The sequence below is a fragment of the Coregonus lavaretus genome (genome assembly GCF_964263955.1).
Source record: "Coregonus lavaretus genome assembly, chromosome: 30".
NCBI lineage: Eukaryota > Metazoa > Chordata > Actinopteri > Salmoniformes > Salmonidae > Coregonus > Coregonus lavaretus.
Window position 1 is genome coordinate 12,313,580 of NC_140017.1, and position 12,655 is coordinate 12,326,234.

The 12,655-nt window shown below is 40.7% G+C and overlaps 2 protein-coding genes across 2 annotated transcripts; one reads left to right on the forward strand and one right to left on the reverse strand.

Moving 5' to 3' along the window:
* Nucleotides 1-4,971: 4,971 nt before the first annotated feature.
* LOC311105746 (homeobox protein SEBOX-like) lies at nucleotides 4,972-6,224 on the forward strand (the record flags this gene model as incomplete). The annotated part of the gene is made up of 3 exons (XM_084147955.1): nucleotides 4,972-4,975; nucleotides 5,278-5,480; nucleotides 5,601-6,224. 3 exons carry the CDS (start codon nucleotides 4,972-4,974, stop codon nucleotides 6,222-6,224), a joined length of 831 nt encoding a protein of 276 aa, XP_084004081.1.
* A 3,876-nt stretch (nucleotides 6,225-10,100) lies between these two features.
* On the reverse strand, nucleotides 10,101-12,368 carry LOC311106295 (transmembrane protein 199-like). The gene is made up of 6 exons (XM_084148596.1): nucleotides 11,773-12,368; nucleotides 11,605-11,678; nucleotides 11,419-11,508; nucleotides 11,266-11,308; nucleotides 11,030-11,142; nucleotides 10,101-10,777 (listed from the first exon to the last, which is right to left on the reverse strand). Exons 1-6 carry the CDS (start codon nucleotides 11,954-11,956, stop codon nucleotides 10,682-10,684), a joined length of 600 nt encoding a protein of 199 aa, XP_084004722.1. The 5' UTR covers nucleotides 11,957-12,368; the 3' UTR covers nucleotides 10,101-10,681.
* Between the last annotated feature and the right edge of the window lie 287 nt (nucleotides 12,369-12,655).

Consider the following 12,655-nt stretch of genomic DNA (forward strand, 5'->3'; position numbering starts at 1 on the left):
CAGGCCCGTCTGAAGTTTGCCAATGACCATCTGGATGATCCAGAGGAGGAATGGGAGAAGGTCATGTGGTCTGATGAGACAAAAATAGAGCTTTTTGGTCTAAACTCCACTCGCCGTGTTTGGAGGAAGAAGAAGGATGAGTACAACCCCAAGAACACCATCCCAACCGTGAAGCATGGAGGTGGAAACATCATTCTTTGGGGATGCTTTTCTGCAAAGGGGACAGGACGACTGCACCGTATTGAGGGGAAGATGGATGGGGCCATGTATCGCAAGATATTGGCCAACAACCTCCTTCCCTCAGTAAGAGCATTGAAGATGGGTCGTGGCTGGGTCTTCCAGCATGACAAAGACCCGAAACACACAGCCAGGGCAACAAAGGAGTGGCTCCGTAAGAAGCATCTCAAGGTCCTGGAGTGGCCTAGCCAGTCTCCAGACCTGAACCCAATAGAAAATCTTTGGAGGGAGCTGAAAGTCCGTATTGCCCAGCGACAGCCCCGAAACCTGAAGGATCTGGAGAAGGTCTGTATGGAGGAGTGGGCCAAAATCCCTGCTGCAGTGTGTGCAAACCTGGTCAAGACCTACAGGAAACGTATTAATTGCAAACAAAGGTTTCTGTACCAAATATTAAGTTCTGCTTTTCTGATGTTTCAAACACTTACAGTGAGGGAAAAAAGTATTTGATCCCCTGCTGATTTTGTACGTTTGCCCACTGACAAAGAAATTATCAGTCTATAATTTTAATGGTAGGTTTATTTGAACAGTGAGAGACATAATAACAACAAAAAAATCCAGAAAAACGCATGTAAAAAATGTTATAAATTGATCTGCATTTTAATGACGGAAATAAGTGTTTGACCCCCTCTCAATCAGAAAGATTTCTGGCTCCCAGGTGTCTTTTATACAGGTAACGAGCTGAGATTAGGAGCACACTCTTAAAGGGAGTGCTCCTAATATCAGTTTGTTAACTGTATAAAAGACACCTGTCCACAGAAGCAATCAATCAATCAGATTCCAAACTCTCCACCATGGCCAAGACCAAAGAGCTCTCCAATGATGTCAGGGACAAGATTGTAGACCTACACAAGGCTGGAATGGGCTACAAGACCATCGCCAAGCAGCTTGGTGAGAAGGTGACAACAGTTGGTGTGATTATTCGCAAATGGAAGAAACACAAAATAACTGTCAATCTCCCTCGGCCTGCGGCTCCATGCAAGATCTCACCTCGTGGAGGTACAATGATCATGAGAACGGTGAGGAATCAGCCCAGAACTACATGGGAGGATCTTGTCAATGATCTCAAGGCAGCTGGGACCATAGTCACCAAGAAAGCAATTGGTAACACACTACGCCGTGAAGGACTGAAATCCTGCAGCCCCCGCAAGGTCCCCCTGCTCAAGAAAGCACATATACAGGCACGTCTGAAGTTTGCCAATGAACATCTGAATGATTCAGAGGAGAACTGGGTGAAAGTGTTGTGGTCAGATGAGACCAAAATGGAGGTCTTTGGCATCAACTCAACTCGCCGTGTTTGGAGGAGGAGGAATGCTGCCTATGACCCCAAGAACACCATCCCCACCGTCAAACATGGAGGTGGAAACATTATGCTTTGGGGGTGTTTTTCTGCTAAGGAGACAGGACAACTTCACCGCATCAAAGGGACGATGGACAGGGCCATGTACTGTCAAATCTTGGGTGACAACCTCCTTCCCTCAGCAAGGGCATTGAAAATGGGTCGTGGATGGGTATTCCAGCTTGACAATGACCCAAAACACACGGCCAAGGCAACAAAGGAGTGGCTCAAGAAGAAGCACATTAAGGTCCTGGAGTGGCCTAGCCAGTCTCCAGACCTTAATCCCATAGAAAATCTGTGGAGGGAGCTGAAGGTTCGAGTTGCAAACCTCAGCCTCAAAACCTTAATGACTTGGAGAAGATCTGCAAAGAGGAGTGGGACAAAATCCCTCCTGAGATGTGTGCAAACCTGGTGGCCAACTACAAGAAAGGTCTGACCTCTGTGATTGCCAACAAGGGTTTTGCCACAAAGTACTAAGTCATGTTTTGCAGAGGGGTCAAATACTTATTTCCCTCATTAAAATGCAAATCAAATTATAACATTTTTGACATGCGTTTTTCTGGATTTTTTGTTGTTATTCTGTCTCTCACTGTTCAAATAAATCTACCATTAACATTATAGACTGATCATGTCTTTGTCAGTGGGCAAACGTACAAAATCAGCAGGGGATCAAATACTTTTTTCCCTCACTGTATGTCATGCAATAAAATGCAAATGAATGACTTAAAAATCATACAATGTGATTTTCTGGATTTTTTATTACAGACCTCTACATGCTTTGTAAGTAGGAAAACCTGCAAAATCGGCAGTGTATCAAATACTTGTTCTCCCCACTGTACAGTTGAAGTCGGAAGTTTACATACACCTTAGCCAAATACATTTAAACTCAGTTTTTCATAATTCCTGACATTTAATCCTAGTAAAACTTCCCTGTCTTAGGTCAGTTAGGATCACCACTTTATTTAAAAAATTTGAAATGTCAGAATAATAGCAGAGATAATGATTTATTTCTGTTTTTATTTCTTTCATCACGTTCCCAGTGGGTCAGAAGTTTACATACACTCAATTAGTATTTGGTAGTATTGCCTTTAAATTGTTTAACTTGGGTCAAACGTTTCAAGTAGCCTTCCACAAGCTTCCAAAATAAGTTGGGTGAATTTTGGCCCATTCCTCCTGACAGAGCTGGTGTAACTGAGTCAGGTTTGTAGGCCTCCTTGCTCGCACACGCTTTTTCAGTTCTGCCCACAAATGTTCTATAGGATTGAGGTCAGGGCTTTGTGATGGCCACTCCAATATCTTGACTTTATTGTCCTTAAGCCATTTTGCCACAACTTTGGAAGTATGCTTGGGGTCATTGTCCATTTGGAAGACCCATTTGCGACCAAGCTTTAACTTCCTGACTGATGTCTTGAGATGTTGCTTCAATATAGCCACATAATTTTCCTTCCTCATGATGCCATCTATTTTGTGAAGTGCACCAGTCCCTCCTGCAGAAAAGCACCCCCACAGCATGATGCTGCCACCCCCGTGATTCACGGTTGGGATGGTGTTCTTCGGCTTGCAAGGACCCCCTTTTTCCTCCAAACATAACGATGGTCATTATGGCCAAACAGTTATATTTTTGTTTCATCAGACCAGAGGACAATTCTCCAAAAAGTACGATCTTTGTCCCCATGTGCAGTTGCAAACCGTAGTCTGGCTAGAATAATAGTGAAGACATCAAAACTATGAAATAACACATATGGAATCATGTAGTAACCAAAGAATTGTTAAACAAATCAAAATATATTTTATATTTGAGATTCTTCAAATAGCCACCCTTTGCCTTGATGACAGCTTTTCACACTCTTGGCATTCTCTCAACCAGAATAATGTGGTAGTCACCTGGAATGCATTTCAATTAACAGGTGTGCCTTCTTAAAAGTTAATTTGTGGAATTTATTTCCTCCTTAGTGCATTTGAGCCAATCAGTTGTGTTGTGACAAGGTAGGGGTGGTATACAGATGATAGATGATGGCCTCCTGAGTGGTGCAGTGGTCTAAGGCACTGCATCACAGTGCTAGCTGTGCCACTAGAGATCCTGGTACGAATCCAGGCTTTGTCGTAGCCGGCCGCGACCGGGAGACCCATGGGGCGGCGCACAATTGGAATACTTTAGCAATAAATGAACACATTTGAGGACCAAAATGTTTTATGATTATTTAGCATGATCCTTTCACATAAAAGGAGAAAAAAGGAAAGGGGTAGAACAGGCCAATATAAACCATTACTAATTGGCTCATTAAAAAAGAGTAGATATGGAGTTCGTGCTTGTACAATGTGTATTCTTCTAAACCCTTCCAGCTTCGTTCAGAAATGTAAATTTGGGGATTTGTGTACATTGGTGTATTTAGAGCTTTTCTCAGAAGTTGAACTGGTGTTCAAGGAAATGGAAATCGATCGCTAGGCTAATTGACTTCAATACACAGGAAGAGAAAGTGTGAAACCAGCTTTTGAAGTTGCTAGGCTTTTTCCTGCATAAGATAATAGTTAGGCTATAGTTTACTTTTCGTTCATCCTAATCGCCCCGAAAAAATATATACATATATTGTAATTAATTGAGAGAGAATTTGCGAATTAGTTTTTATAGGCCCAACTCAACAAATCAATTTGTTGAGTTGGGCCTATAAAATATATATATATATATATTGCACATGATAACGTCTGTCATCAATATTGATCAATTCGATTAAGCATAATTTGGCAATTAATTTTTAGTAGGCATGTGACAAATGACAGGACAGCAAATGGGGTGCTGAAGAACAAATATTACTCTCGCAGTGAATGGGCTATGAGACAGTAGGCCTATGTAGATTGACTCTGCTTTGTGCATTCAACAAGCGCTGCCTGCCCTGCGCTCCAATCTCCACGGGGTTCCTCTTTGCAGTCGATTGCCCCGGGACGAGATCTGACAGTCTGACACAGGGAGTGTCAGACAACAGCGACAGCGGAAACAGCGGGTTTATACACCATTGCCGCTTTCATCTGTTTCTTGTCAATTCGTGGCAAGGTCACCATCTGCAATTCAGGATTTGAGAGGTGGGTACTGGGCTCCACTATAGGCCTGTAACACCTGAACGTGCCCAGATTAATTTGGGGTGGACCGTGGGCGTTATGGGATTGAGAGGGTGTTCCCGCTATAAGAGGGCACCGCTACCCAGCGCTGAGCGCATCATTTACGCATCACCAGACCAAGCTGTAGAGGTACATGGAATTCTATCTCTCTTCATCAATCAAGAATTCACTGCACACAGACTGACTTGCCATAAAGAAATGGATTTTACTGCACTTTTTGGAGACCAAGATCAATGTAAAGGTAGGCTATGTAAATAATTTTCAAATGTTCCGGTTGTAGGCCTATGCGTAAAAGCTTACCATCAAAGTAAAAAAAATATGTTACAATTGTGACAGTTATATTTTAGAGCACAAAGAAACAAACAAAAACATAAAGTTATAATATATAGAAAGATATCAATTGATTTAAACAGAAATGCAGATGAAAACGAAACGAAAACATACGGTACACTTCGTTTAATAATTCCTCAATTGTCTTTAATAATTTTCTAACGCTATACCGGTATTTTAGGCTACTTAAATAATAATCTATGAATCATAGATTAGCCAAATTTTAATTTCTCAAAATTGTTGTTTTTGTTGTTGTTTAGACGTGAGGAATGACAATGGACGTTCATCACCCGAACCTGAGAGAAGCGGGTTTACAGAGGGCCAAAGGAAACGCAAAAGAACCATCTTCAGCCGCGCCCAATTGTCTGAGTTAGAACAAGCTTTCGCTCTGACGCCGTACCCAGACATCACTCTCCGTGAACGCTTGGCCGCACATACGCATCTACCTGAAAGCAAGATACAGGTTTGTGAAGTGATAATAACTAAAAGTTAGTTATTTACACTTTCTGTATATATATATATATATATATTTTGCATTTAGGCTACAACAACATATTTACCTGACTCTACTCATTTTTCACAGGTGTGGTTCCAAAACAGACGGGCAAGAAGTATCAAGAGTGGAAGACTCACCAAATCAACTAAGACTACTTTTGGAAGAGGTGCAACATGCCAACCTCGCCCAATGGTCCCCTCCCCTGGTCCCTCCTTCACCCCAACCACAATGGGGGAGATGTTCCGACCAGACCAGATTCAGTGTGATGATGGTCAGCAGTTCTACTCTGACTGGATCCGTCTCTACAGCAACCCTGTGTCTCATCAGCCTACACCGGTCTCCCCAAACCTGGCAGAATCCCTACTGTGGGAGGAAGACCGCCGATCTCACCTGGGATCTCTTGCTACTACCACTGCACCCATTGGAAGGCAAGCACACTCCTCACGGCCATTCCGGGATGGGTTCAACCAGCCCTGTGTGGGGACCTCAGGGTATAGGAACTTTAATCCACAGACTCTAGCTGAGTCACAGGCCAGATATGGTCATCAAACCTCAGTGGACCAGGTTGTCCCTTCCCATCCACAGCAGATGTACTGGGATGTGACTCAAGGACAGGGTCATCATACTCAGGTGGGCCCCCAGACCTCAATCGGATACATTTCGGACCTGATCTATAATGCTGCTATTGTCACCAACTTCCTGGAGTTCTAATGTCCTGCCCCTGCTTACCTATAGCCTGGTGGTCCCAGCTCTGGTGGTGCTGTCTTGCCAGGAGGCAAGACAGCACAAACCGATGTGGGATCACTAGGCTATAACACTTGCCCAATACAGTGTATTCTGAAAGTATTCACACCCCTTGACTTTTTCCACATTTTGTTGTGTTACAGCCTGAATTCAAAATTGATTAAATATTTTTAAAAATCACACCCATCTACACACAATACCCCATAATGACAAAGTGAAAACATGCGTTTAGACATTTCAGCAATTTTATTGAAAATGAAATACAGAAATATACATTTACATAAGTATTCACACCCCTGAGTCAATATACTGTATGTTAGACTCACCTTTGGCAGGGATTACAGCTGTGAGTCTTTCTGGGTAAGTCTCTATGAGTTTTGCACACCTGGATTGTACAATATTTGCACATTATTCTTTTAAGAATTATTCAAGCTCTGTTAAGTTGGTTGTTGATCATTGCTAGACAGCCATTTGCAAGTCTTGCCATATATCTTCAAGATGATTTCAGTCAGAACTGTAACTAGGCCACTCAGGAACATTCATTGTCATCTTGGTAAGCAACTCCAGTGTACATTTGGCCTTCTCCTGCTGAAAGGCGAATTTGTCTCCCAGGTCTGTTGGAAAGCAGACTGAACCAGATTTTCCTTTAGGATTTTGCCTGTGCATAGCTCTATTCTGTTTATTTTTATCCTAAAAAACTCCCTAGTCCTGACAAGCATACCCATAACATGATGAAGCCACCACCATGCTTCAAAATATGAAGAGTGGAACTCAGTGATGTGTTGTGTTGGATTTGCCCCAAACATAACGCTTTGTATTCAGGACATAAAGTACATTTCTTTGCCACATCTTTTGCAGTTTTACTTTAGTGCCTTATTGCAAACAAATGCATGTTTTGGAATATTTGTATTATGTACTGGCTTCTTTCTTTTCACTCTGTCATTTAGGTTAGTATTGTGGACTAACTACAATGTTGTTGATCCATCATCGGTTTTCTCCTATCACAGCCATTAAACTCTGTAACTGTTTTAAAGTCACCATTGGCCTCGTGGTGAAATCCCTGAGCAGTTTCCATCCTCTCCAGCAACTGAGTTAGGAAGGACGCTTGTATCTTTGTAGTGACTGGGTCTATTGATACACCATCCAAAGTGTAATTAATAATATCAATAGGTGCCCTTCTTTTCAAGGGATTGGAAAACCTCCCTGGTCTGTGTTTGAAATTCACTGCTCGACTGAGTGACCTTACAGATAATTGTATGTGTGGGGTACAGAGATGAGGTAGTCATTCAAAAATCATGTTAAACACTATTATTGCACACATAGTGAGTCCATGCAATTTATGTGACTTGTTAAGTCTCCTGTAGCTCAGTTGGTAGAGCATGGCGCTTGCAACGCCAGAGTTGTGGGTTCGTTTCCCACGGAGGGGGCCAGCATGAAAAATGTATGCACTCACTAACTGTAAATCTGCTAAATGACGAAAATGTTAAGTACATTTTTACTCCTGAACTCATTTAGGCTTGCCATAACAAAGAGGTTAAATACTTATTAACTCAAGACATTTCAGCTTTTCATTTTTAATTAATTTGTACACATTTCTAAAAATATAACTCCACTTTGACATTATGGGGTATTGTGTGTAGGCCAATGACACATCTCAATTTAATCAATTTTAAATTCAGGCTGTAACACAACAAAATGTGGAAAAGGTCAAGGGGTGTGAATACTTTCTGAAGGCACTGTATGTGTGTTGTCTGTCTCTCCACATTGGCAGAAATCTGTCCAATTGTAACATTTTCTTTGTTTTTATTTTGTTGTTAAATGTGTGGATCTTATATCTTGTGTCTTTCATTAGCTTGTGAATAATCGTAATATGTATGTTTACTTCATCCAAAGAGGAATAAATTGATTTATTTCACCATTGTAATGATTGATTAGAAGTTTAATATGACCTTTTTAAAACAGTAAAATAATAATATATGGTTACAGAGATGGGGTTACCTATAGGAGAGCCCTCTCATAGTTTTATTTTGTAAGGTCTTTGATGGTCAAGCAGCTTTCTGCTATGAGTATAAGAGGACCAATATGCATAACGTGCTGTAACGTTACATAGTTGTTTACTGAGGTATTTGTATTCTTCCTGACATAGAATCAGCTCTCATAGATCCATTTGGTCTGTTCTTCGTTCTAGGTGGATTTGATTCAACATTTCATGTTTCCGGTAGTATTATCTTTCAAAATATCCTGATTAAAATGATTCCTTGTGGAAAGATACCACGATATAAATAATTATTTCCCAAAGATTTCTTTTCCCCCCCCCATAAGTATGGGGTGGACAGAGGAAAAAATTAATAATAAGAAATAAATTAAAACTGAAGCTCAGGGTCTATCAGCTTACCAGCTCTTTAATTCTAGCTGGGTTTAAGGTCTCCATTGAAGTATTACATGTGAGTAATACAGTAAAGATATGACAAGAGCACTATGACAGTTCACCCCGGCCTGCTGGACAGTGATCTCTGCATATCATAATCATCTTTAATACCAAATAATCTTTCAATAAACCCTTAATCCGGGTGTCAAATCTCAGATCTTTGAGAGATACTTTTTTGTATTCCAGATGTAGTTACATCCTTTAATCTTTCAACTGATATGAAAGGACAGGACTGAAAGGAAATTGTCCAGAGATACAGTACAGGTGGGGGAAAAGTCATAACACAAGCCAGATATCGTATTAAAATTGTTTTGAATCATGAAAAGAGATATGTGTTGTCATAGAAGGGATTTAAGTACGATACAGCTCTCAGGGTAACTGTAATTGGTTGTTTGTTTCTGACCTGTAAAATCCATCTTGCTCTCTAATTCACCTCAAAACAGATTAGTGCCCATCGGCAATTGAAGACAATACTGTTTGCCACATCTGGCAGCAGGTAAGCTATATGCTAGAACAGAGTTTCCCAAACTCGGTCCTGGGGCCTCCCCTGGGTGCACGTTTTGGTTTTTGCCATAGCACAGCTGTTGAATCAGCTGTGTAGTGTTAGGGCAAAAACCAAAAAGTTCACCCAGGGGGCCCCACAGGACTGAGTTTGGGAAACCCTGTGCTAGAGAGCTGGCTGGAATAATAACTTCACTAGTTACTGTATAGTCATAAACAACCATATTCTCCAAAGACAGTGCCTGGGAGTTTTTCTAGCCCAAGTATAGGTCAATTGTACTCACTCTGATGTGAGACAATTGTCACTCAAAGTTTACCACTTGCCTCAGTTTACTGTAAATGGACAGGTACAATGGACAAAAACAACAATCTATTTTATTTCCAATAGAACATGGAATATCCCTAATATTACCAGGGCTAAAAAGCTCAATGTAAGGGTAGAGAGGGATTTATCAAGAATTGTTATGAAGCAGCTCAAGGCTTCAATCCTAACCATAGAGGGGGTATGTTTGTTTGTGTGTGTGTGTGTATATACAGTACCAGTCAAAAGTTTGGACACACCTACTCATTCAAGGGTTTTTCTTTATTTTTACATTGTAGAATAATAGTGAAGACATCAAAACTATCAAATAACACAAGAGTGTGCAAAGCTGTCATCAAGGCAAAGGGTGGCTATTTGAAGAATATCAAATATCAAATATATTTTGATTCGTTTAACACTTTTTTGGTTACTACATGATTCCATATGTGTTATATCATAGTTTTGATGTCTTCACTATTATTCTACAACGTAGAAAATAGTAAAAAAATTAAGAAAAACCCTTGAACGAGTAGGTGTGTCCAAACCGTGGACTGGTTCTGTATATACAATAGATATATATTTTTTTACATTGAACCAAACTGCTCTCAGAGTATGTAATTACATGGGCGCAAATTTTATTGAATAGACAAACAATACTGACTACACAGACAGGCCCTATAAAAGCAAAATGGATGTAAATAAATAGCTAAATATCCCAACTTGTTTAGTGCACATCAGTAAATAAATGAGTTGGGAAACATGGAGTCAACATCCTCATAATAGAGAAGCGATGGTAAAGCACAAACAAGTTTTACATCTGGGTCACATTCAAATCTTCACACTAATCTGTTTTCAATTTATGAACAACGTGGGACAATTCATATCACTAGTTTTGTGGTTATGTCAAAGCAGTACATCAACTTCCACTCAGGTAGCCTAGCGGTTAAGAGGTTGGGCCAGTATCCGAAAGGTTGCTCGTTCGAATCCCCAAACTGACCAGGTGAAAAATCTGTTGATGTGCCCTTAACCCTAATTGCTCATGTAAGTCGCTCTGGATAAGACTCAAAAAAGCTAAATGACTCAAATGTAATGTAAATGTAACCCCTTTGATTTCCTTTTTGAAGTCCACTGGTGGGTCAGGTAAGGGCATAGTTCTCCAGGAATGTGTTTTGTTGATAAGAACACAGACCGGTGCTATGGTTCTCCTAGCTCTCCCTCCATGGTCCTTACTAGAACATACAGCTCTGCCAGGCCGACTACGGACGCAGCAATCACTGCAGATATCACCCTCTGAAACACACAAGCAAACATGTCAACAAAGATACTGATTCTTAAACAGGGTTAAAGGGTTTTGAAATGTAGCTTTCTTCGTGATTACATTTTCAAACAATATTTTTGTCATATTACAACACAATGCAGTACTAGTTTAATCATCGCTTATCATGCAATCGAGGTTTAAGTGACACGATTAATCTCGTCAGGCAATAGGGGATTATGCTTTCCCAGCTTGTACGAGTGAGGGATCTTTGTATGGATTCTTACCGACGTTGTCTCTGTGAAGAGGTATTGGCTGCCGAGATAGGAGCAAGCGAACGTCGCCACCACTGTCACTAGGAAGTTTAAGACTGTCACAACAGCAGCTTTGGCTGAGCGCACTAGAGACAGACCACACACACACGTCAACATTAGAGGAGGATGGGTTGAGGAAAAGGTAGATGAAGAGGACAGTAAGAATCTTAGAGACAGATTGCATGCAAACGTTTGTAACCCATACCAACCTTCTCTCCCAAAGTCTGCCAGTGTTTCACGACGATTAATTTGCTGGGGGGCAGAGAAGAACTCGTATGAATCAACAACACAACCCCAAACCCAAATATGTCAATCCAATACATACAGTAGGCTACATGCTGAGTGTGCACTGTGCAATTCACCTGAGTGTTTACATTCCGTGTGATCCTGTTGTATTCTTCATTGGCCAACTTGGCTTTGATTCGTTCCAGACGAGCCACAAGCACAGGGTTCTGTCACAAACAGGGTGTAACACTTTAGTGTGGTCCTCATGATGGAGATCAAATTAAGTGACTGAAGGAATAACCATACACCGAGATCTCACTTACTCTGGGGGGTGTTTCAACCTTAGGCAGGTGCAATGAGCTGTCCTCCAACAACTCATTAAGGTAGAAGGGTTGACCTGAGAGGAAGGAAAAGCACACATAGGCTAGTACTTAATTCGTGAAATTTAAGACCTGTGTAGCTATATGTAATATAACTGTATTTATAAATACCATTGTCTTGCAGACATTTATGAAGTTTTCTTGCAGTTCTGAAGGACAGAGTTGATGGTTGTTCCTGTTGAAGAATATCCTCCAATTCTTTCTGTAGTTCTGTTGGAACTGAAGCCTCATCCTTCTCCAACAAGTCTCTTACCCTCTCTCGAAATGTGTTTCCAATCACAAATGACGACGCCATTCTCTTTAGCTAACGTTAACTGTCAAACTTATGTAGTTAGCTACAATGAACTGTGCTAACAAGTGGCTGGATTAGCTAGTTGTTATTCTCCCGTACTGGCTGGTAGAGCAGAGTTAGCCTGCTGATCTAGCTAGCTACAAGAAGAGAAGGCTCTGGCTACAAGGATAACTAGCAGCTAACGGCGTTAGCTAGCAAACCTACGACCAGAAGGAAACGTTGACAGTTTATACAGATGATCCATTCCCAATTCTTCACAAATTGATACATTTAGTATTCATCTAATCATCGTATTAACTACCCATTTTAAGTTGTCCGGTAATGATGAGAGTTTAGTTAATTTTACTAACTAGAAGTAACGACAGCCGAGAGAGGAAGCAGCCAGAGTTGTCTGAAGCATCTATGTTTACCTTGTGACAGGATCTGACGTAGGTAGCTATGTCCACTCAAAAATAAATACCAAGAATACTGTACTTTCAAACATAGTTCATAGTATACAGTATTTGTATACATGTAGGGGAAATTATTATCGTGTTGATTTTTGTGCAAGTATTGTTTTCAAATATAGTTATTATTTCAATTGATTGTGGTTAATGTCAGGGGAAATCAAATAATGATATAGCTAGTTCAATGACAATGCCTTGAAATGAATGCATAATAATTAAAGCCCCCATGTAAATCACTGTGTGTGTTATTTAAATA